General features: G+C 37.2%; 1 protein-coding gene across 7 annotated transcripts in view; it reads right to left on the reverse strand.

Annotated features, from left to right (window-relative positions):
• Positions 1–26,804, reverse strand: part of ARMC3 (armadillo repeat containing 3) — a 90,925-nt gene that overhangs the window by 56,936 nt on the left and 7,185 nt on the right. For 4 of the 7 annotated variants that reach the window (XM_081143229.1, XM_081143228.1, XM_081143232.1 and 1 more), the window contains exons 3-4: positions 16,126–16,243; positions 11,115–11,240 (exon numbers count right to left, since the gene is read on the reverse strand). In XM_081143229.1, the coding sequence (XP_080999355.1) occupies positions 11,115–11,240; positions 16,126–16,243 (244 nt within the window). The remainder of the gene's footprint in view (positions 1–11,114; positions 11,241–16,125; positions 16,244–26,804) is intronic. The other 3 variants (XM_081143233.1, XM_081143230.1, XM_081143234.1) reach the window with 1 other exon arrangement.

The following is a 26,804-nucleotide window of genomic DNA, read 5'->3' on the forward strand; positions in this document are numbered from 1 at the left end:
GGATGTGAATAGGCTTGAAGTACAAAAGAATATTTCAGTTTCTGGGAAGTGTTGTGTCCCAAGGTGGACACAGTGGAAACTCATTTTAAAAAATACATTACGCCACAGGTTGAGAAATAATAGATCCTTCCAAGTGTTCCAGAGAAATGTAGAGATGTGCACCCTCTGGGAGAACCTATTGGGGTTCTCTTCTCCTATGAGTCCAGTGTGCATTGCTTGGAATGATTTTTTTTGAAGATCATCACAAAGTCTCTTTTTACATGCTTGAAGAAGAAAAATATTTCTGGGCTTTTAGATCTCCAAGTACATTCCCCATTTAGTATACAAAAGAACCTTCTACATACTTCAAAGTTCCTGCTGCAACACTGACCATGAGGTCCAGAAGATTCACACTCTGCTCTTCTCTGAGGGAGGGATCTGCTCCCCCAGGGAGCGGCCACCTTGCTGCATCTGTATGTGACACCATGCCTCACTCTGCTCAAGCAAGTTAATAGTTTTGTCAGAGGATTCTCTGTGCCATGAAATTCCTTTCTACATATAAATTTAGCCCAAATCTGTTCAACAGCAGATCTCATAAGTCCATCCACTAAACCATTTCCTTATGGCTCAGTGGACAATTCAGACTCACTGGCAGTTTCTTGTAAATTGGTGGCATTGTTGATCAATATGTTATTCTGCTTTTTGACAGCAGATTATTCAAAGAATCTTTCTTTTCTTGAGGTTAAATCGCAAAAAAATAATGGATAAGCTGCTACTTCCATCATTTTAAACACAATATCGATCTCTGCCCTCTTCTTTCTCAACAGAGGACACTCTCAGATACAGCAACTGAATAGAAATTCCAACTTGTGGTTTGGTCACATGAACATCAAATTTAGTTGTTTCAGAACTTCCAGCACCTTACTTTCTGGAGTACATTCATACAATCTGTTTTAATTGCATTCTTATTTACAATTGTTTTCCTTTTTATTGAATTCACTGGGGCGACAATGGTTAACAAAATCATACAGGTTTCAGGTGTACTGTGTACACATCACCTGTACACAGTATTATTTGTTCACCACCCCAAGTCAAGTCCCTTTCCATAACCATTTGTCCCTCCTTTCCTTCGTCTTCCTCCCCCACACCCCCTTCCCTCTGGCAATTACTATACTATTGTCCATGTTCATTAGTTTTTCCTTTTTCTTTTTTTTGCTCAATACTTCCACCTCCCCAACCAGACCCCCCAATCCCCCCCTTTCCTGACAGCTGTCAGCCTGCTCTCTATCTATGAGTCTGTCTCTATTTTGCTTGGTAGTTCATTTTGTTCATTAGATTTTACATATGAGTGAAATCATATGGTACTTGTCTTTCTCTGACAGGCTTATTTCACTTAGCATAATACTCTCCAAGTCCGTACATGTTGTTGCAAAGGGTAAGTTTTCCTTCTTTTTAATGGCTGAGTAGTATTCCATTGTGTAAATGTACCACAGGTTTTTTATCCACTCATCCACTAATGGACACTTGGGCTGCTTCCAAATCTTGGCTATTGTAAATAACACTGCTATGAATATAGGGATAGCATGTATACTTTCAAATCAGTGTTTCAGGTTTCTTCACATAAATTCTCAGAAGTGGGATCACTGGGTCATAAGTTCGTTTTTAATTTTTTTGAGGAAACTCCATACTGTTTTCCACAGTGGCTATACCAATCTGCATTCTCACCAAGAGTATACAGGGTTCCCTTTTCCCCACATCCTTGCCAACACTTGTTGTTTGTTGATTTATTGATGGTAGCCATTGTGACAGGTGTAAGGTGGTATCTTATTCTGGTTTTAACTTGCATTTCTCTGATGATTAGTGACATTGAGCATCTTTGCATATGTGTATTGACCATCTGTATGTTGTCTTTGGAGAAGTATCTATCCAGGTCCTTTGCCCATTTTTCAATTATATTGTTTGGTTTTTTGGTGTTGAGTTTTAATAAGTTATATCAGTGAATATATTCTCAAATTCAGTAAGTAGTCTTTTCATTTTGTTGATGGTTTCCTTTGCTGTGCAGAAGCCTTTTAGTTTAATTTAGTCCCATTGGTTAATTTTTTCTTCTGTTTCCCTTGCCTGAGGAGATATATCAGAAAAACATATTGTTATTGGAAACGTCAGAAATTGTACTGGCTATGTTTTCTTCTAGGATTTTTATGGTTTAGAGTCTAACATTTAAGTTTTTAATCCATTTTAAGTTTATTTTTGTGTATGGTGTAAGAAGGTCATCTAGATTCATTTTTGCATATATCTGTCCAATTTTCCCAAACCATTTATTGAATAGATTATCACTACCCCATTGTATGTTTTTGCCTCCTTTGTCAAATATTAATTGACTATAAAGGCATGGGTTTATTTCTGGGCTCTCTAATTCTGTTCCATTGCTCTATGTGTCTGTTTTTATATCAGTACCATGCTGTTTTGATTAGTATGGCCTTATAGTATAGTTTGATGTCAGGTAGTGTGATTCCTCCAACTTTATTCTTTCTCAAGATTGCTGTGGCTATTTGGAGTCATTCATGGTTCCATATAAATTTTTGGAATATTCTTTCTATTCCTGTGACATACACCATTGGTGTCTTGATAGGAATTGTGTTGAATCTATAGATTGCTTTGGGTAGTATGGACATTTTTTTTTAATCTTCACCTGAGGATATTTTTTCCCCATTGATTTTTTAGAGAGAGTGGAAGATGGAGAGGGAGAGGGAGAGACAGACAGACATCGATTGGTTGCCTCCCACATGAGCCCTGATCGGGGATGGGGATCAAACCTGCAACTGAGGTACATGCCCTTGACCAGGAATCGAACCTGAGACCCTTTGGTCTGCAGGTCAGCACTCTAACCGCTGAGCCAAACTGGCCAGGTCTGGGTAGTATGGACATTTTAATCCATGAACACAGTATATACTTCCACTTATTTGTATTTTCTTCGTTTCTTTCTTCAGTGTCTTATAATTTTCTGAATACAACTCATTTACATCCTTGATTAAATTTATTCTTAGGTATTGTATTCCTTTAGAAGCAATTGTGAATGGGAATGTTTTCTTGGTTTCCCTTTCTGATAGTTCATTATTAGTGTATAAAAATGCAACTGATTTCTGGATATTTATTTTGTATCCTGCTACTTTGCTGAATTCATTTATCAGTTCGAGTAGTTTCTTGGTGGAATCTTTAGGGTTTTCTAAATACAGTATCATGTCATCTGCAAATAATGATGGCTTTACTCCTTCCTTTCCAATTTGGATGGCTTTTATTTCTTCTTGTCTGAGTGCTGTGGCTAGGACTTCCAGTACTATGTTGAATAAGAGTGGTGAAAGTGGACATCCCTGTCTTGTTTCCAATATTTAGGGAAACACTTGTAGTTTTTGCCCATTGAGTAAAGTAAACCCTTGATTTTTCGGACCTCAATTTAACAGACTTTGAATTTAACAGACAAAATTTCCAGTCCATATGTCATATTTGAAAATTAATACTATGTTAATTTTTAAATGCTTTTAACCAAGATTTGCTTATAATTAAATTAACAAGTTATTTTTTTGTGTTATTAATTCACTATTATTTTTAACAAATTTTAGCAAATAGGCCATATGTTGGAAAAAACACTGTGGTAATTTTGTCAACATAAATAAATATTACTTATCTACAACCATAGTCTACATATTTGAATCCAAGAGTCACCGCTCGCAATGTTCAACAAATGATTAGCACATGATCACACTGCATCATGTGGTATTTGTTTCTGTTTTTGAGTGGTGTGACTTTCTGCAGCAGTTTTTTGGTTTCTTCGGTGTTTTTTGTGTTTTTTTTTTAATGTCTTTATTGATTTCAGAGAGAGGAAGCGAGAGGGAGAGGGATAGAAACATCAATGATGAGAGAGTCATTGATCAGCTGCCTCCTGCAAACCCTGCCCTGGGGATTGAGCCCACAGTCCAGGCATGTGCCATGACTGGGAATAGAACCACAATCTCCTGGATCATAGGTTGATGCTCAACCGCTGAGCCACGCTGGCCGGCTTGCAGCAGTTTTAATGTGTGCTGGCTGATATTCTCACGTGCACTAAGCCACACCCTAGCCATGTGCATTTGTTTACTCACGGTGACTGGTGAATGCACGAATTTACTAGACAGTATAAATTTAAACTTACTATAATACATAAAGAAAACTTTTCTGTAAAATTAAACTTTTCATACATATTTTAATTACAAAAATGTGTCTACATAGGTAAAAACAGGTAAACTAACTAATTTGTCAATTTTTTAACATATTTGGAAAACCTACTTTATTAAGTAATGGACTTTCAGCTTTTATGGACACCCCCTCACCCAAATTAGTCCACTATATTGAGGTTTTACTGTATGATGTTGGCTGTGGGTTTGTTATATTTGATCTTTATTATGTTGAGGTATGTTCCTTCTATTCCCACTTTGCTGAGAGTTTTTATCCTAAATGGGTGCTGGATTATATCAAATGCTTTTCTGCATCTGTTGATATGACCATGTGTTTTTTATCCTTCAATTTGTTTATGTGATATACCACATTTATTGATTTGTGAATATTGTACCAGCCTTGCATCCCTGGGATAAGTCACACTTGGTTATGGTGTATGATCTTTTAAATGTATTGCTAAATTCAGTCTGCTAATATTTTGTTGAGGATTTTAACATCTGTGTTCATCAGGGATACTGGCCCAAAATTTTCTTTCTTTGTAGTGTCTTTATCTGGTTTTGGAATTAGGATAATGCTGGCCTTGTAAAATAAGCTTGGGAGTCTCCCCTCATCCTTAATTTTTTGGAATAGTTTGAGAAGGATGGGTGTTGGTTCTTCTTTGAATGTTTGGTAAAATTTACTTGTGAAGCTATCCAGTTCAAGACTTTGGTTGTTGCAAGTTTTTTTTATTACTGCTTTAATTTCACTAGCTGAAATTGTTTATTCAGATTCTATGATTCTTCCTGATTCAGTTTTGAAAGACTGTATGACTCCAGGAATTTATGTACTTCTTTCAGATTGCTCAATTTGTTGGCATATGGTTGTTTGCAATATTTTCTTACAATCCTTTGTATTTCTTTGGTGTCAGTTGTTACTGCTTTTCTTTCATTTCTGATTTTATTTATTTGGATCCTCTCTCTTTTTTTCTTCATGGGTCTTGTTAAAAGTTTGCCAATATCATTTACCTTTTTTAAGAACCAGCTCTTGGTTCCACTGATCTTTTGTGTGGTTTTTTGTTTGTTTTTTTGAGGCTCTATTTTGTTTATTTCTGCTGTGATCTTTATTTCCTTCCTTCTACTCACTTTGGGCTTTGTTTGTTGTTCTTTTTTTTTTTTTTCTAGTTACTTTAGATGAAAGGCTCAATTGTTTATTTGAGATTTTTCTTGTTTCTTGAAACAGGCCTTTACTGCTGTGAATTTCCCTCTTAGGACTGCTTTCGCTGTGTCCTATAGATTTTGGGTTGTTGTGTTCTCATTTTCATTTGTTTCAAAGTATCTTTTAATTTCTTCCTTGATTTCACTGTTGACCCATTCATTGTTTAGTAACATGTTATTTAGCCTCCACGTCCTGGTGTATTTTTCAGTTTTATTCTTGTGATTGATTTCTAGTTTCATACCATTTTGATCAGAAAAGATGCTTGACATGATTTCAATCTTCTTAAATTAATTGAGACCTATTTTGTGTCCTAACATGTGGCCTATCCTAGAAAAATGTTCCATGTGCCCTTGAAAAGAATGTATATTCTGCTGCTTTGGAGTGAAATACTCTGAAGATGTCAATTAAATCCATCTGATCTTGTGTGTCATTTAAGACCACCGTTTCCTTGTTGATTTTCTGTCTGGAAGATCTACCTGTTGGTGTTAACACCCTATCAATGGGGTGTTAAAATCCCCTACTTCGACTGTATTACTGTCAATCTCTCCATTTGTCCATCAAGATTTGCTTTACATATTTAGATGTTCCTATGTTGGGTGCATAAATGTTTACAAGGGTTATATCCTCTTGTTGGATTGCTCTCTTTATCATTGTGTAGTATCCTACTTTGTCTCTATTTTGTCAGATATAAGTATTGCTACCTCGGCTTTTTAAAATTTCCATTTGCATGAAATATCTTTTTCCATCCATTTACTTTTAGGATGTGTATAGCTTTCATTCTGAGGTGGATCTCTTGTAGACAGTATATATATGGGTCTTGCTTTCTTATCCATTCAGCTACCCCATGTCTTTTGATTGGAACATTTAAGCCATTTATGCTTAAAATGATTCTTGATAGGTACATATTTATTGTGTTTTATTTTTTAACTATGTTCCTCTTTCTTCCTTTTCTTCTTCTACTTCTTAAAGCAGGCACTTCAACATTTCTTGTAATACTGGTTTTGTGGCAATGAGCTTCTATAGCTTTTTCTTGTCTGGGAAGCTCTGTATTTCTCCCTCAATTTTAAATGATAGTTTTGCTGGGTAAAGTAGTCTTGGTTGTAGGTTTTTGCTTCCCATAACTTTGAATAGGTCTTGCCAATCCCTTTTGGTTTCTGTTGAGAAATCAGTTGACAGTTTTATGGGAGCTCCCTTATAAGAACTGTCTTTCTCTTGCAGTTTTTAAGATTCTCCCTTTGTCTTTAACCTTTGTCATTTTAATTATAATGTGTCTTGGTGTAGGGCTCTTTAGGTTCATCTTGTTTGGGACTTTCTGTGCTTCCTGGGCTTGTGTGTATTTTTCCTTCACCAAGTTAGGGAAGTTTTGGGTCATTATTTTTTGAACAGATTCTCAATTCCTTGCTTTCTCTCTCTTCTCCTTCTGGTACCACTATGATGCAGATGTTGTTATGCTTCATGTTGTCCCAAAGGTCCCTTAAACTATCATCATTTTTATTAAGTTTTTTTTTTTTTAATATATCTTTATTGATTTCAGAGAGAGGAAAGGAGAGGAAGAGAGAGATAGAAACATCAATGATGAGTCATTGATCGAGCCCGCAACCTGGGCATGTGCCCTGACTGGGAATCAAACCCCCATCGCCTGGATCCTAGGTTGACGCTCAACCGCTGAGCCATGCCCGGACGGGCCTATCCTCATTTTCAAAAAAAATCCTCACCCAAGGATATGTTTTTTATTGATTTTAGAGAGGAAGGGAAAGAAAGAGAGATACATCAGTGTGAGAGAGAAACATCGATTTGCTGCCTCCTGACTGGGGTTCCAACCTGCAACCTGAGTACATGCCCTGACAGGGAATTGAACCTGCCACCCTTCTGTGTATGGGATGACGCTCCAACCAACTGTGCCACACTGACCAGGGCTCTTATAGTATATTCTTCAGTTCAGGTATTGTATTCTTCATTTCTGACTGGTCCTTTTTTATGATCTCTATGCCCTTTTTCATGCTGTTGAGCATCCTTATAACCATTACTTTAAACTCTGTATCTGATAAGTTGCTTACCTCCATTTAATCTAGCTCTTTTTCTGGAGATCTCTCTTGTTCTTTCATTTGGGATCTATTTCTTCATCTCCTCATTTTGGCTGCCTCTTTGTGTTTGTTTCTTTGTATTAGACAGATCTGCTATGATACCCAGTCTTTGTGGGGTGGCCTTATGTAGCAGGTTTCCTGTGGGGTCCAGTGGTGCAGTCTCCTTGATCACCTGAGTTGGGTGCTCCAGGAGTGTCCCTTGTGTGGATTATGTGGGCCCTCCTGCTGTAATTGAGTCTTGATTGCTATTTGGCCCATTCGTGCATGGCTTTGGCCCTCAGGCTGGCTGACTGTGAGGCTTGAACTTGACCACAGAGTGTTAGCAGCTGTGCAGGTGTTGACCACATGAAGTAGAATTCACTTCAGCAGGGTTGTGTGCCTGCTAAGATCTCCCTTTGGATTTGCTGGTGGTGAAGCTTATTGGACCCTGCTCTGATGTTGTGTGAAGCTGGCCACTGGGTGTGCTGGTTTTGGCTCTCTTGGGCAGGACTCTGGTGCAGACCAATGTCAGATATTGCCTGTGATTGGTCCTGGGCAACCTGTTTGGAGCTACAAGCGATCCACAATTTATGGCTGCCTCTGCTGGGCCTGTGTGCACACTGGAAGGGCCAAGCCATGCACCAAGGCTAGCTTCTTCGAGCACCGGGCCCAGGGGCAGGTCAGCAAAAGTCCTAAGTCACCCCTACAACTGTCTCTGCCTGCTGGCTGCCTGATAGGCTCAGTCACTGAAAGAGCCTCTGGTAGTACATGAGTTGCATGAGGTAGGTTCACAGTGAGTCACCAGGAAGGGGCAAGTGGTGCGCATCAGACTGATACAGGTTCAAACTTGGTGCCAGTGCTGTGTCTGAGGCTACTCAGCAAATGTCCCCAGGTATACAAAGTCTATCTGCCACCTGCTGGGTGCTCACACACTTTTGTGCTGGGGGTGGGGATGGAATCTCAGGGAGTTTTCAGGGTGAGGCCAGCAGAGTTTATCAGGTCCAACCAGACCAATATTTGGCCATGTGAAAGGAGGGTTCTGCTCCAGTCAGTCATGCAAGGAAAAAATGACCCCTGTGTTCTAAAGCCACGCAGCTCAATCTGTCCCCAGTTCTGCTGGGAAGAGGTAAAGTTCTGCAGGGTGGGACTTCTGAGAGTCAAGAGGATGAAGCTAATGAATCAAATGACCAGTTGCTCATATTTTGTTCCAAGTTTCCGTGGGCATGTATGAAAAGTGAAGCAATAGCTGTTAATGGGTTGGCTCTCTTAACAAAAAAGGAACTTCACAAGCAGATGAGGATGCCATATGTTTTATCTATGTGCACAGATAGTTCAAACAGAAAATCAGTTCAGCTAATCCCCAAAATGGTTTGTTTGTTTATTTTTCATCCAATTCATAGAATCAAAGGAAAGCTCTTAGAAGTTCATTCAGCATACCTGAGTGTCAAGCACTCAGTGGAGACCTTGAAAGGAGCAAAGCTCTTTCCACTGATAAGCTTGGCAGTTGCAGACTGCACTGTCCCTAACACTGGTCACAGCCTAGCCAGCCAGCTTACAGACTATGATTTGGCAGATCTAAGAGGGCTATCTCATTTAGTACCCAAATGTAACAATAATTCTTAATATGTTGGGGCCACAGACTCCTTCAGAAACTTATGAAATCATTTTGTAAATCTGCTCAGAAAAATTCTGCAATCAATTTTGAAGGCTTCACAAATTATACAGTCCTCATATATTGGAAGATGAGAATACAAAATAAAATGAATAATAGAAATTAAGAACAAAGCAAGCAGGAAAAAAGTCATAGAGACCTAGACATTAAACTAGAAAATATTGGGAGTCCCATAAAAATGTATACACACACTTTGAGTAATTATAAAGGCAGTGTTTATTAAAATACATTTCATTTTCAAAATTGAGATTTCAGCTGTTAAAGTGTGTATACATTTTTGGGGCACACCCTGTATAAGTATAAATAAGAAATTATAATTTTCCTTTCCAAGCAAGATGCATTCTCCCCCAATATAATTTAGAAGGAGAACCTGACAGCATTCACACCAATGTTAAGAATCATAAAAGATTTGGTGAATAGAAAGTCTACTAAACTATGAGTCAAAGAGTAAAGTTCTAATTCTAACACTAATCTTAGCTCCGCTAACAACCACCTGCATGAACTTGGGCAAGGAACCTAATCCTTTACGGATAATTCTTGTTTTTAAACTGAGTCCCACAAGAGGTATTGCAAAGCACCCTTGGTTCTCAAGTTTAGGGGTGTGTAAACAGGTAAAACATAAGAAAAATTTTAATTTTCCTTTTTTGGTATGAATTCGTTCAATACAGCACATTCAATATGACAAAGTTAGTATACAGGCAACCCTTGAGAAAAATTTATGAAGGACCCACAACACGAATAATGACTACCTTATTTAACTTCTCTGTGCCTCAGCTGCCTCATATGTAAAGAAAGTAACAATAGCACCAGCCTCGTTAATGATTTAATACATAAACAGCACGGAGAACAATGCCTGGTAAGTGTTGACTGATGTTATCATAATCTGGGTTGGTGGATCACCTACTCCCCCTTCGACTGTCATCCTGCTGTCATCCCCAGAAATACTCCCAGACCCCAGCACAGACACCGTTTAGAACTCCTGCAGCTGCTGCCAGAACCCCTTCCACTAAAATCCCCAGTGGAATCCAGTTTCTCCCGCCACTGCAGGTGCTGCTCGTGCAGTCTCTGCGGCTGAGGTAGTAAAGGCACAGATGCCAGACAGAGCTCTTTCCCCTTCCCTCCCCAGCCTCCACTCATATCTGTCTCTGAAGACACTAATGTCACAGTCCTGTTGGGCACCACAGTATAAGGAGACCCCACTATCTCACTCAGGGCCTAGGGAAAGTGAGGTAAAGGGAGAAAGTCTGATAGTTTTAGCTAAGTACTATGATAGTGACATGTTAATTCCTAGAAGCCTAGGTTTCATGTTAGAATTCAATATCCACCAAGAATATAATTATTATAAATCAAAAGCTTTTGTTGGCTAACAAAGAAACCTACCATTACAGCATGAAAATGACTTACAAATAGAAAATATATCCTGTTCATTAGTCAGGGGCTGCCTTTATTTGCATGCTTTTGGTCAAACTGATATTCTAATAGACATAACAGCATATTTTAACTAATATTATTACCCCACCCTATTAAATATATGAAAATATTCAAGCAAGTAATAGGTCTGATTTAAGGAGTAAATCCATGTCTACATTTATTTTTGGCAAAATATAGTTTGTGGCTTCAAAAAAATAAATGTACCAAAACTTTACTCTGAGCTTCCTTCACTATGAAATACATATGAAGTGTAACTTACATATAGGCACACAAATCACATTATACTAACTCAAGAAAAAAAATATTTCAACTTTAAAAGACAATGACTGCTCTTCTAACTTGTAAAACTGGAGCATACTATATCACCAACTTAGAGAGTACTTGCACATAGTTTTATATTTTAAAAATATCCCTTAAAATTTGAAATCATAACATTATTACATCATAGTTAACTTTTTCATTAACATTAAAGTCAGTTTAAATAAAATGGAAATAAATCCCTTAACATTAAATTTAAAAGAAAGATAAGGCATTACATGAGATTATTTTAAAAAGTCTCTACTTACTATTAGAAGCCAGTATTCCAAATATCATAGTGGCGTTTCTTCTTACAATTTTGTCTTCGTGGGTGAGCAGTTTAGTTAAAGGTTCCACCACTCCAAGTTCAAGGAGCGTTGCTTTGTTTTCCTCACCTGTCATTACAAGTAAAATAAAATAATACCATCAATTTCACCAAAACTGCTTTGTGTTATTCCAGTTTCTGATTTGCCATCTGCCTTTCACACTCCTCTGCTTCCACGTGTCTTTCTCTCAGAATAAACTTTAGAGCACAGGTATCCTGAAGTCTGCTGCTCTCCCTCCCCTCTGATGTTTACAAAGCTGGCTTTCTCTTGCCATTCAGTTCTTAGCTCACCCTGCACCTCCAGAGAGGTCTCTTTCCACTGCCTATCTAATATTATTATCACCTCCAAACCTTCCTTGTCTTTCTCCTGCTTTATTTTTTTCATACCACTTAATGGCTTCTATGCATTGTTTGCCTACTCCACTAGAACTTAACTTTCCATGAGGACAGACACCTTTCTGTTCTATTCCTGCATATCCTCAGTGCCTAGCACAGTGCCAGTCATGTAACGACATAATTAATTGCATAATTGTGTAATTAATTCTAAAATTAATTAACATTCATAGGAATGTGTTATTTACTTTCTATTTCATGATGCTCTTGAGTTCTTTGTGTTATTGATTTTTAATTTAAGCCTATCGTGGTATGACGTATTTTCTATCATTGGAATTCTTCTAAATTTATTAAGGCTTGTTTTATGGCCCAGAATATGGTCTATTTTGAAAAATGTTTTCTATGCTCTTGAAAAGAATGTATATCCTGCTGTTTCAGGAGTGCTCTATAAACATCAGTTAGGTTAAGTTCATTGATATTGCTGTTTCAATCTTTTAGTCATTAATGATTTACTGTTTACTTGTCTTTTCATTTATTGGGGGGAGGAGGCATCAAAATCCCCAGCTATAATTGTGAATATCTATTTCTCCTTGAATTTCTAGTTTCACCTTTATTTAAAGGTGTGGCATTAAGTAATAACTGTTTAGGATTTTTCATAGCCTTTTGATTAGTTGATCCCTTTATCATTATAAAATAACCCTTACCTTTGGTACTATCTTTTCTGTCTACTTTTATGATATTTATAATATCATCCTTTCACTTTCAAATAATTTCTGTCATTATATTCTAAGTGCATTATTTGATGGTAGCATGTAGTTTGGTCTTGCTTTTTACTCAATATAACACTCTCTCCCTATTAACTGAAGTACTTAGACCATTTACATTTAATTTGATTTTTGATATGATTAGGTTTAAATCTGCCATCTTGTCATTTGTTTTTATATGTCCCATTATTCTTTGTTTTCTTTTTATTTTTCCCTTCTTTGTATAAACTGAATATTTCTTATGATTACATTTCATTTCTTTCATTGGTTTATTCAATATTATTCTCTGTTCTATTACTTTACTGGCTGTATTAGGGTTTGTAGTATACATCCTATGACAGTCTACTTTCAAGTGGTAGTACAAGAACCTTACAATAGTAGACTTCCATTATCCCCCCAGTGCTGTTATTGTCATATATCTTATACATATATTTCAGACCACAACTATATGATTATTATTTTGGTTTAAAGTTTGCTTTCTAAGTGATTTAAATAATAAGGAAAATATTTTAAATGTTACTATTTCTACTGCTCTACCTTTGTTCTTTGTGTAGATCCATATTTTCATCTGGCATAATTTTGCTTTTGTCTAAACTACCTACTGTGCCATAATTAGCAGTGTGGGTCCACCTTCAATGAACTGCTTCAGGTTTTGAATGTCTGCAAAGGACTTTATTTCATGTTTTTGAAAATATTTTTGTTGAGTTTCCATTTTCCTAGGTTGAAAGTTTCTCTTTTTCTTTTAGTACTTTAAATATGTTACGCCACTGATTTTGTGACTGTATCATTAGTGGTAATAAATCTGTTGTCATCCTTATCTTAGTTCCTCTGAATGTACCTTTTGTTTTCTGGCTGCTTTAAAGATTTTTTTTCTTTATCGCTGGTTTCAAGCAATTGGATTATGATGTGAGTTGGTGTAGTTTTCTTCCTATTCATTGTGCATGGGTTTGTTTGTTTTTTATCATTTTTTATTTTCAATTACAGTTGACATACATTATTATATTAGTTTCAGGTGTATACCTCAGTGATTGGGCTTGGAGTTTTTATCAAACTGGGGGTATTTCTGACCATCATTTCTTCAAATACTTTTCTGTCCTTTGCCTTTTTCAGAGACTCCAGTCACACATATATTGGCTTATTTTTGATTGGTTGATTGATTTATATCCTCATTATGGGGTATATTTTCCTGCTTCTTTTTCATGCCTGGTAATTTTTTATTGGATGCCAGACATTGTGTATTTTACCTAGTTGAGTAAAGGATATTTTTGTAATCTAGAAATCTGTTCTGGGACACAGTTATCTGCAAACAATTTGATCCTTTTATCTTTCAGAAGAGTGTTCAGTTTAGGGCTAATACTTTCTAACTACTGAGCAAGACCCCTGTGTATTCTGCACAATGGTCCATGCATCTTGAGTTTTTTGGGGTCTGGCTATGAGAACAAGCACTACTTCTGGCCCTGCGTGAGCACCGGGCACTGTTGCCACTAATCCTGTTGGGTTCTTCGTCTGACTTCAAGTAGTTCCCTCACATGCACACGCTGATCAGTACTCAGCCAAACACTTGAGTGGCATGTTTTACAGATCTCCTGTATTCTCTCTCAGTTACTCTCTCCTGAAAACTCTTGCTACCTTTGTGCCCCTGCACTCTCAGGTCTGTCTTCTCAATTCAGAGACTCCAATATGTTCTACACAGGCTACCCCTTCTTGTGCTATGGCCTGGATACTCTTTGCAATCAATAAACTCAGGCAGTTATAGGGCTTCTTTCCTTTTTTCCTGCCTCTCAATGGTCACTGTCCTTCATTGCCTAATAGTCAGTGTTTTGCCAACTGCTACTTCATATATTTTGTCTATTTTATTAGTTGTTTCACTTGGAGGGTAAATCTGGCCCCTTACTGCATCTTAGACAGAAGGCAAAGTCCCATCATTTATCTTAAAATACTGTTTCAGAAAACACTGCTAGTATGAAACACCAAACTTACAATAACTTCTGTATTGATTAAACATAAAATGCATGCTTACCTATTTATTTACCTCATGTCATATAAAGGATGATATATATTTAGGTACATATGATAGCCAGATGACTTATGATGACTCTATAAGGCTGAATGGGATATGCTACCACAGATGCATGATCCAAAGCCTCCTGAAATTGACTCAGAATTCTACATAATCTACTCATAAACTATACCTTCCAGAACCACTCTGGTTTTTGTCTAGATTCCCCTCCACTCTATGACAAGAGTGACATAGCAAGATGAATATTTTACCATTTGCTCACTGAATATTTGTTGTTCTGTCATACAAGTCCCCAACCAATGTTTAATCACCATTTCCTTACAATCAAATTGCTCCTGTTTAAAAGATCTTGTTAAAAATACACTACATGTCTGGCCAGCATGACTCAGCAGTTAAGCATCAACCTATGATCCAGGAGATCTCGGATCGATTCCAGGTGAGGGCGTGCAGGATGCAGCCGATCAGTGACTCTCTCTCATCATTGATATTTCTATCTCTCTCTCCTTTTCCCTTCCTCTCTCTCAAATCAATAAAAAAAATATTTTAAAAATTACGCTACATACTTCAAATAGTCACAATTAAAATGTTATACACTATAATAAAAATCTAATTTTATGACCATTTGGAATAAACTAAAATATAACAACCATCTTTTATGTTTGTAAATCCTTTATGAATAAATCTCTCAATATTAGATTTATAACATTTACAATGTTTTAATAAACTTTATTTTTTACAACAGTTTTAGTTTCATAGAAAAAATTGCAAAGATAATACAGGGAATTCCCACATATCCCACACCAAGTTTCCCCTGTTATAAATATTTTACACTAATAGGTACACTTGATACAATTAATAAGCCATTATTGATATGTTATTATTAATTAAAATCAATAGTTTATTCAGAATTTCTTAGTTTTAGCCTAATGTTCTTTGTCTGTTCCAGGATCCTATCTAGGATCCTCCATGGCATTTTTGTTATCATGTATCCTTAGCTCCTCTTGGCTGTGAGAGTTTCCCAGGCTTTCCTTATTTTAATAGCTGTGGCATGTTGAGGAGTACTGGCTACATATTTGTAGAATGTCCCTGAATGGAAATTCAATTTTTTAAAATGATAATTAGACTGAGGATACAGGTTTTGGGGGAAAATAACACAGAAGTGCCATTTTCATTACATTGTGTCAAGGGGACTTGACTTACAAGGTTATCGACATGACTTATCACTGTTGATGTTGATTTTGATCACATGGCTGAAGTAGGTTTGTCAAGTTTCTCTACTATAAACTTATTCTTTTCCCCTGTTTTCATATTGTACTCTTTTGAAAGAGTCACTATGCACAGCCCATACCTAACAAAGTTATATTTTGTCTCCTTGAGGGCAGAGTATCTACCTAAGTTATTCAGAATTCTTCTGAATGGGAGATTTGTCTTTTCTCTACCATTTATTTACTCACTCAATCATTTATTTATTGAGGTATAGACTCATGGATATTTATGTTCTACTTTGGGTTATAATCCAATACTACTTTATTTTGTTGCTCAAATTGTTTTGGCTTTGACCACTAGGAGCTCTTTCAGCTTCTGTGTCATTTATAATTTTTTAAACAATAAAGCCTTCAAAATGACTCTTCTACCCAGTGACAAAATTACTCCTTAAGATTAAGTTAGGCACTTAGGGAGATACATTAGTTTCAGGTAATGCATTAAATGACATTCTGGTTGTCTGAAAGAATTCATCTGACAGGAAGTAAGTTAAAGACTGGGGAGAAAAGTGCCCATTATGTAGTAAATATTTAAGCAACTAATGAAATAGAAAGAAAAACTGAAAAAATCCAAACCTTTTAAAGCAAATTTATAAATGGCTTCACATGCTTTGGCCAAAATTTCTTCTTCTGGAGAATTAAGCATTAACACCACAGTTGCTACTTTTTTGCTTTCAATTGTTAATGGATCAAACTGAAATGCAGAAAGAAAGATATCAGGTTCACATTTGAGCTTTAAAAAGCACATAAAAAATGAATGGTGTCTTGAGACTTAAAAAGAACATAATCTTACAGAAAGGATATGGTCACTGCCCAGTAAGTGCATTGTAAAGTTGTTATTTAAAAAAACCCATCACTGATACAAAGACAGCTGTCAACATTGACAGCTTTGGAATGCCTGGGGTATGGCAGGAAGAGCAAAGCATTCTGGAATCTGGCAGACTTAGTCTCTCAATTTAGCTACGTGGAATCAAGCAAGTTACTTAAGCCACTAGAATTTCAGTTTCCTCTTCTGTGTAATGGGTAAAATAATTAAGGAGAGAATTACAGATCATCTATGTAAAGCACTGAGCATATTGGCACATAATAGATGCTCATTAAATAGCATATGTTAGTATAATTCTTAATCAATACACAAGAATCCTTGAGTACCTGTATATACTGGATGCCCTGACAGTCTCAATAATCAGTACCTGCTTTAGGATTACGGCACTCTTTCTGGGAAAGTAGCTATTACATATGTAAAACAATTTAAGAGCAATAGAAAACAACATATGAAAAATGTAAAATGGGGCAAAAACTGGAACAGAGGAAATTGTAATATAGTATAAAGAAAAAGTATAGGTCTCTAAGAAGAACTGTATCCTGCTGTGATCTTGAGAATCTTGAGAATTCGTGTGCAGCTGAAATGAACAATAACTAACTCATGACACTTGGGGCTTTCTTTGTAGAGGAGAAAATAAATTACATGATTTCTCTTCCATTTCCAGAGACTGGTGGAGGAGGGAATTCTGCTTATGTTAAAGAAAAAAAACAAACAAACTGAATTTCAAAGCTTTAACTGGTTCCTACTGGATAGCTTATTGTGTTTTGGGATATAACAAAAACATTGATATTCAGTTACAGGTAGAGGCTGGAGAGATCGATCACTCTAAAGAAGGAAACATAATTGTGTGAGGTTGAAAGAGGGAAGAAGGCAGAGGAGACGGCGGCGGGCAATGACCTGAAAGGACGTGGCTGGGATAAAATGCCCCTCGGAGGGGAAACGGCTGTTGCATGTAGGGCAGCAGCATCCTACATCCAAATTAAAGCTGCGGTTTGTGAGTGTCTAACTTTGTGCTAGAAGCTGTTAGGAGTTACAAAAGTCATGTTCGTTCTCAAGCCTCTCAGGCTCTTTTTGGAGAGAAAAAATCTTCAGTAAAAGTCTGTCATATACTCCAGGCTTGTGACACTTGTTACCAGTGACATGACCAGTGAGGAAAAATGGCCCCTAGCAGAGCCCAGAGCAGTGCCTAGGATGTGAACCCTAACACTGATGGGGAGGCCATGAGGACCTGCAAACCCACAGGCTTCCCAGGGGAGGGCTCCCAAAAGTATTTGGGGATTGAGGCTTGAGGACTATTTTATTTAGGTATTAAAGGGTAGCCCCAGAATGCCAGAAAGCTTGGGGTCATCTGGGTTATATATGTGGCTTACTGACCAGCTCTTTTTTAACCTGAAAAATTAGGGAGTTGGATTATACCTCTTAGATGTCATCCAGATATAAAAATCTAGGACTCTAGGAAGTACAAAAACATATGGCAAAGATGATAAATGCTGTGATGACAAAGGGGAATTTATTATGAGTTGAGGTAAATGGAGAAAGGTCCATGGAGGTGGTAGAATTTTAGATATGATTAGAAGAATGGACAAAAAGGAGTCAGTTGAGATAAGGAGGAAGGATATTTAAAAGGGGAAAACAATACTAGGAAGGTTTAAAATAGGAATGAATGTTGTAGTTATGGTGATAAAATAGGAGCTTGCCTAAATAGAAAATATGTAATAGAAAGCAGAAATATTATTGAATAGTAAGGAAAGATAATGTCTCAGCTAATGACCTAGACCCTCCCGTCACCCAACTTTCTATTGAGGATAATTAACAATGTTCAGAAGGAAAAGAATTATAGCACTAGAAATTTATACCTGGCTAAGTGATCATTCATACATGAAAAAGGCATGTCCAGGCAGTCACAGACTCAACAAGTACATCAAATACTCCAGCCAGAACCGGGGAGGACAATATATAAAAACAATAGTGGTGGATTGATACAACAAAATATGTAGTTAAAATCAATGGTAATGATGTTGTGAATTATGATGTAATTTTTAAGAAAGGATTCCTGAAATAGTAATGACACATTATAAGAAAAAAAAGCTAGATTCTAGTTTTTTCAACAAAACTCAGAGTAAAGGAAACTTTTGGTAAAGAGAACAGGACTGTTGTCTAGTTATTACTTATTTTTTACATTGACAGAAAAATACAAGTTTGGATATGTGTGTTTAAAGGCTACAGATTAGTAGAAGTTCCAAGTTACCAAGAAGAAAGGTTAACAAAGGTTTCAATTCAGAAAAGAAAATACAAAAAAATACAGCATAAAAACAGCAAAGAAACACCGAAAACTTAATGTAAAATGATAGGAATGAAATCAGATATATCAATTATCAAAATAAACATTAGTATGGTAAATTAATCTCATTAAGATTCTCAGATCTGGTTTAAAAGCAAAATCTACTCTGTTTTTTGTATACTGACAGATATTTCTTCCATTTGATCTTTCAGAATATGCTCTCTCTCTGACCAAGATACAGAGCATTTCTATCACCCCTGAATATTTCCTCACACTTTTTCCCCAAACCTTCCCAGAAAGATAACCATTATTCTGACTTTTAAAATCATCACTTAGTTTTTTCTGTTCTTGAACTTCATGTAAATGGAGTCACGCAACATGCAGTTCCTTGGGTATGTACCAAGGAATAAAACTGATGGGTCATAAGGTAGACATACATATACCTTTCACAGTTACTGCTGAACAGCTTTCTAAAGTGGTTTTATCAGCTTACATTCCCAATAGGTATGAATAAGAATTCCATGTACTTACCAACATTTGGTATTATCAGTCTTTTTAATTTGCTTTTTCACAGCTCTTCTATGATATTTTAAAATCCATCTACTTTCTTTTTAATTAAAAAATTTTTTAATGTTGACATTATTGCAGGAGTCTCCTCCATTCCCCTTTGACCACCTCCACCCTCCCCTGCCTCCTCCTTCCTAGGCCTTTACCAAATTATTGTCTGTGTTCATGTGTATGCATATATGTTCTTTAGCTATTTCCTTCACCTTCTTTATCCAGTCACACCCAACACCTCTCCCCTTGGGTACCGGCCAGTCTATTTCATGTATTCATGTTTTTGGTTCCATTTTGTTCATCAGTTTATTTTGTTCATTAGATTCCACATATTAGTGAGATCATATGGTATTTGCTTTTCTCTGAATGGCTTATTTCACTTAGCATAATACTCCCCAGGTCCATCCATACTGTCACAAACAGTAAGACATTCTTCTTTTTTATAGCTGCATAGTATTCCACGGTGTGAATGTCCCACAGCTGTTTTATCCACTTATCTACTGATGGGCACTTGGGCTGCTTCCAGATCTTGGCTGTTATAAATAATGCTGCTATAAACATAGGGGTGCATATATTCTTTCTGATTGGTTTTTTAGGATTCTTAGGGTATATTCCCAGAAGTGGGATCACTGAGTCAAAAGGCAGTTCCATTTTTAATTTTCTGAGGAAACTCCATAGTGTTTTCCACAGTGGCTACACCAGTCTGCATTCCCAACAGCAGGACACAAGAGTTTGCTTTTCTCCACATTATAGCCAGCACTTGTTGCTTGTTGATTTATTGATGGCAGCCATTCTGGCAGGTGTGAAGTGATACCTCATTGTAGGTTTTATTTACATCTCTCTGATGATTAGTGATGTTGAGCATCTTTTCATATGTCTATTGACCATCAGTATGTCCTCTTTGGAGAAGTGTCTATTCATGTCCTTTCCATTTTTAATAGGATTGTTTGTATTCCTGGTGTTGAATTGTATAAGTTCTTTATATATTTGGAAATTAATCCCTCACCAGATGTATCATTGGCGAATATGTTCTCCCATACAGTGGGTTCTCTTTTCATTTTGTTGGTTTCTTTTACTATGCAGAAGCTTTTTAGCTTGAGTTGTTACAGTGAGAGAGATGCATTACTACATCCTATCCAGAAGCAGAAATGTTCTCATTACTTTTGAAGTTCTCTTCTGTCTCTTCTACTTAATTCTGGCTCAATAGCATCCATCTATCATTCATCTTTGTCTTCTACTATTATGCTTGATATCCCACCAATTTGTATTTGCCTACTCACGTTGCCTTCCTAGCACCCACATTGTTCAGATTTTAAGGGTCTCTTGGTAGCCAACCAGCATATGATGGAAGATAAAGCTTCATTATTCAGCTACTCCCACTGCAGCTATCCTTCAGTTTCATTGGGATCCCCATCCATTTACCCCTCTACTTTCACTTAGCTTTCTCATTTCTTCACTTCTTATGCTGCTTAGATTTTATGATCTATTATTTTAATAACACTCTTTCCAAACCTTAAATCTCCTTGTCCTTCTGTCTTTTCAAATCAATTTTAGAAAACCCAAACCATGAATGAACACTAGTTTTTGCTCTCTTTGCATTTGCACCCAGTCACCCCTTTCACAGTCAAAAATCTTAGGAACTGTTTCCTTGCTTCATTTTCTTACTCTTATCTCCAGGTGAACATCTCCTATCTGACTTTCACCTTCATTGACTCACCCAAATAGTTCTCACTAGGCTGTCATCAGTGATCACAATGTCACCTACCACTTCTTGATAGTTTTATTTCATTTCTAAAAATTGGAATAATAAAATACTTGAAACTATTGAAGCTTATGGCTCATTTAATAGTCAGGTCTCTATCTTTCTGGGTACATTTTCTATTGTTTTTTATTCATGGTAGTTGGGGTGTTAAAAATCCTTGGGCTTTCTTTTCTTTCTCACAGCTATATTCCTCTGAATTTCTATATAATAGCACTTAACACACTGCACTGTTTCTTTATTTTATATGTATACGTTAGTATATTTTACCATAACTTACTCAGTTGCTCAGTCCAAGAACCTTGAAACATCTCAGCTCCTCTCTTTCTCACACCCCACATACAATCCATCAGCAAATTCTGTCAAATCTACCATCAGCATGTGTCCTCACTCTGGCCACTTCTCACCTTCTCCACAGTTACCACCTAGTCCTAGCTGCCCTACTGTAACAGCCTCCAAATTGGCCTTCCCTTTTTCACTTTTCTTTCACATTGTAGCTAAAACAATCTTATTTTTTGTTTTAAATATAACTTAGTTATTGCTAGTCCTCTACTTGTAACCTTCCAATGAATTCCCCTTTTTGCACATTAAGAAAAAAATCCAACCTCCTTAACATAGCCTAAAAGGCCCTATATGATCACTACCACCCCACCATCTTTGTGACCCACCTCCTAATTCCTTGCTCACCAAGCTCCAGGCACACCAACCTTCTTGGCATTCCTCAAACATACTAAGTCATGCCTTATTGACTTATTGTTGATCTTCTGGGGTACTCTCACCCAGATATTTGCATAGCAGAATTCCTTCATTCTATTTAAGTCTTTTTCAAATGTGACCCTCCCAGGAGGGCTTGCCTTGATGTAGATCCTATTTAAAGTGGTGCAGATCCATCACTCTCGATCCTGTATACTACTTTTCCTTTATGTATCTTATCACTACATGAATTATACTATTATTTGTTAATTGATTGTTTCTCCCCACTAGCATGGATACTGCCTTGAGGCCTGAACTTGGTTTTGTTCTCAAGTATATGCCTAGGATATATAATTTTTGTCCAACGAATGAATTTATCCAGGCAGAGGACTATGTTATTTCTCTATTTCCATTACCTAGAATAAATCTGAGGTATGGAAACTCAATAAATGTCTGTAAAGTGCCTCTGGATATTTCTTTTTTATGATTCTGGCCTAAAGTACCTAAACCATGTATTGTTTGTTGATGTGAGGAGAGAAGGTTCTAAATCAGAGATTCTTGAAACCATCAATGGGCAGCTCTAGGGATACATTCTCCCACTGAAACTGTATGTGAAAATTTTGGCGTGCATTTTTGTGGGGATAGAGTCCACCATTACCATCCTACCCTCATAAGGCCCTCTGGCCCCCTGCCAAACCCTTGAGAATCACAGCCCCTGGATCCGCTTTACTGCTTAAGAAACTCCCGCTAGGGAAACTTCCTTAGCGTCCTTAGCTTCTCCATCAACCCCCATTCAGAACAAATTTCCCTTCCATTTTAAAACTTTCACTTCAGAGCCCTCTGACATTTCAATATTTTTAAAGCTGATTTTATAAGGATGTGAATAAATATGCTGTGTTGTAACATGGATATGTCATGATCTGCACAGAATGCCTACAATTCTCAAAAGAGCAGAATACATGAAAATGCATTTAAACAACTATAGTAAATACATTCCATCCTTCTTCAAGTGTTTAGAAAACACTTCATTATTTTGCCACATCTTCTGGTCATCATTGAGGAAAAGGTGATAGGGAGTCTGAGAAACTTAAAGGGAAGACTGAGACTGTGCGAGAGACAAATTAAAGAGCTGTCAAAGAAGGAGAAATACCAATATTTGGCAGAGAGTGTAGAAACCTGGCATGACATTTGTTTCTCCTACAGAGCCTACAGCATTACAGTAATTTTTTATTAAAAAGGCACTGAGAATAAAATGATAGCTCTAACAGAACGCCACACAACTAAATAAATAATACTGTGCTGTAATTACATATCCCATCTGCTTTCCTGTGAGAAACTCACAATCAGTCACCAACAAGCTGGCTGTGAAATTATAAATTCACACTCTGCACAAAATAAATGATGAACCAAATTATTTACAAAAAGAATGAAAGAAAGGGGAAGCATTTTGGCTAAGCTTTGAACTTTAAGCTCAGTCCATTAGAGGAGTCATAGATTTATAGGGATACTTTTATGTCTGTGAAGAAAATAAGACTGTCTAGGGTAGTGTTTTCCAATAGAACTCGGACGGTGGAAATGCTGATCTGCGTCTCCAATACAGCAGACACAGTCACACATGACACTTGAGCACTTGAAGTGTAACTAATGTGACTGAGGAACTGAATTTTTATTTCTTTAGTTCATTTTAATTAACAATTTTAATTATTATAAATTTTAATGTAAATAATTACATGTGGTTAGTGGTTACTGGATTAGCACAAGTGTAAAAGAACACAAAATTACAAAGTTGAACTCAGTGAAAAGTAGATAAATAATGATAACTGAGTGATATTTATGGTTCTGGTAAATGCAAATAAAAGCCTTTTTTGATTTATTTTATGTTTTGATTTATTTTTATTGTTCAAAATATTACAAATGTCCCCTTTTCTCCCCCATTGATTTCCTCTACCTTGCACCCCCACCTCAGGCCTTCACCACACTATTGTCTGTGTTTATGGGTTATGCATTTATGCATATAAATTCTTAGGTTAATTTCTCCCCATGCACCCACCCACCCCTACCTTCCCTCTGAGATTCATCAGTCTGTTCTATGGTTCTATGTCTCTGAATCTATTTTGTTCGTTGGTTTATTTTGTTCATTAGATTCCTCATATGAGTAAGACCATACGATAATTGTCTTTCTCTGACTGGCTTATTTCGCTTAGCATAATACTCTCCAGGTCCCACCATGCTGTCTCAAAGGGTAAGAGATCCTTCTTTTTTACAGCTGCATATTATTCCATGGTGTAAATGTCCAAGATGCTTGATATGATTTCAGTCTTCTTGAACTTGTAGAGACTTGTTTTGTGTCCTAACATGTGATCTGTCTTTGAGAATATCCCATGTGCACTTGAGAATGCATATCCTGCAGCTTTGAAGTGAAATGTTCTGTAAATGTCAATTAAATCCATGTGATCTAGTGTGTCATTTGGAGTCACTATTTCTTTGCTGATTTTTTGTTTGGAAGATCTATCCAGTAAAGTCAGTGGGGTGTTAAAGTCCCCTACTATGACTGTATTGCAGTCAATCTCTCCCTTAAAGTCCTCCAGAAGTTTTTTTCATCCTGTGTGAGTCTTTTGTTCTGAAGTGGGTCTCATGTAAACAGCATATATTTGGGCCTTGTTTTCTTATCCTTTTAGCTACCCTATGTCTTTTGATTGGAGCATTTAATCCATTTATATTTAAGGTTATTATTGATGGGTACTAATTGCCATTTTATTTCTTTATGACTGGTTTTCTTTCTTTCTATTTCAACTTCTTATTACAGCAGTCCCTTTGACATTTCTTGCAATGCTGGTTTGGAGGTGAAAAGCTCCTTTAGCCTTTTTTTTTTTGGTCTGGGAAGCTCTTTATTTCATTATTTATTTTGAATGATAGCCTTGCTGGATAAAGTAGTCTTGGTTTCAGATCCTTGCTTTTCATTGCCTTGAATACCTCATGCCATTCCCTTCTGGCCTGTAGAATTTCTGATGAGAAATCAGCTGACAGCCTTATGGGAGCTCCTTTTGTAGATAACAGATTGCTTTTCTCTTGCTGCCTTTAAGATTCTCCGTATGTCTTGAATTTTTGGCATTTTAATTATGATGTGTCTGGGCATGAGCTTCTTTGGGTTCTTCTTACTTGGGACTCTCTATGCCTCCTGAATTTGTGTGACTTTTTCCTTCACCAGATTAGGAAAGTTTTCTGCCATTATTTCTTCAAACAGGTTCTCTAACCCTTGCTTACTTTCTACCTCATCTGGCACTCCTATGATGCGAATATTGTTATGTTTCATGTTGTCCCACAACTCCCTTAAACTGTCCTCTTTGTTTTTTAATTGCTTTTTCTTTGTGGTTCTCTGATTGAGTGATTTTTTTCTACTCTGTCTTCTAATTCACTGATTTGATCCTCAGCTTCCCATAATCTGCTGTTTATTCCTTCCAATGTATTCTTTATTTCCACTATATCATTCTTAATTTCCTTTATAGTTTCCATATCTTTTCTCATGCTGTTGAGCATCCTTATAGTCAGTATTTTGAACTCTATATCTGATAGATTGCTATTCCCATTTCATTTAGCTCTTCTTCTGGAGATCTCTCTTGTTTTTTCATTTGGGGCTTTTTTTTTTGTCTCCCCATTTTGGCTGCCTATTTGGATTTGTTTCTATGTATTAGTTAGATCTGCTAGGACTCTCAGTCTTTTGGATGATCTCTGGTACAGGCTAATGTCACACACTGTTTGTGACTGCCCTTGAGAACCCTCTTTGAAGCTTTCCACACTCCACAGCTTGTGGCTCCTTCTGCTGGGTCTGGGTGCATTTGGAAAGGACCAAGATGTGCACCAAGGTCTGCTCTTCCAAGCCCTGGGTCCAGAAGCAAACCAGGCAAAGACTCAAAGCACCCAGAGGCTGATTGTTATTCAGTCTCTTAATGAGCCTCAGGCTGTAGAAATTCCACAGGGTGGGGTGAGAGGTTTTCCAACAGGGTCGCTCAATTGCTTCTGCCCCAGGCAAAAGCTGCTTGGAAGATAAATGTCTGCCTGAGAAAGATGTCCTCTGCTATATGGAGAAATGACTCAGCACAGGAATCCAGATGGCTGCCCCCTGAGCTCTGGTCCCAGAGCCAACACCCCTCGATTCTTTTCACACAGCTCTAGTCCACTCTGCCTTCCCTCCGCTGGAGCCCAAGGTGAGTGGATGCACATGAAACTTTGTGCATTGGCCGTTTAAGAGGATGCCTGCATTTCCAGCTGTCTCTCCCTGGCACTTAGAAACCCCACGGCTTTTCACAGTCAGATGTTCTGTGGGCACTTTTCTCAGTTCTGGTGCTCTGGGCTAGGAAGCCCAGCTTGGGGTTTAGGCCCCAGAGTTCTCAGTGAGAACCTCCCACAGCTGAGCTATCCCTCTGGACCTTCAGCTTCTGCCTGTGGGAGCCCAGCCAGCCCTCTCACACCTCCCTACTTCCTACCAGTCTCTATGTGGTCTTCACTTTAAGTCCTTGGTTATGAGGATGCTCTCTGGCTAGTCTTCAGTTGATTATTCAGGATGGTTTTTCTATATTTTAGTTGTAATTCTAGTTTGGTCCTAGGAGTGTCAGTATAGCTTTCACTCAGTTGATTATTCAGGATGGTTTTTCTATATTTTAGTTGTAATTCTAGTTTGGTCCTAGGAGTGTCAGTATAGCTTTCACTCAATCTGCTGCCATCTTGGAATCTCTTAGGCCTCTTGATTTCCATTGGAAAGTGTTCACCACATCACTGGTCTTGGATCATGTAGAACCAATTACACAGGAAAAGAGAGACAGATACAGAAGGAAGTAGACTGCACCACTTTAGTATGAACTTTTAATAGAGACTACATATATTTTAAATCTGCTAAAAAGTATAAAGGTTAAAATGAAAACAGCTAGTTTGTTTGGCCTCTAGTTTGCTTTACATGATTCAAGGTAATAAACATTTAGAGCAAGGTGAGAAAGCTGATAATTAGTTATACAGTTTCATATGTGTATTATTTGTGAATGTATACTATATTTCTTATTCATGGTGATTTGTTTATCTGTGATGAGGGAGAAAGATGGGAAAATAAGCCCCTATGATGCTTCATTTCTAGAAAAAAATCTGTG

The sequence above is a fragment of the Miniopterus schreibersii genome (genome assembly GCF_964146895.1).
Source record: "Miniopterus schreibersii genome assembly, chromosome: 1".
NCBI classification, from domain to species: domain Eukaryota; kingdom Metazoa; phylum Chordata; class Mammalia; order Chiroptera; family Miniopteridae; genus Miniopterus; species Miniopterus schreibersii.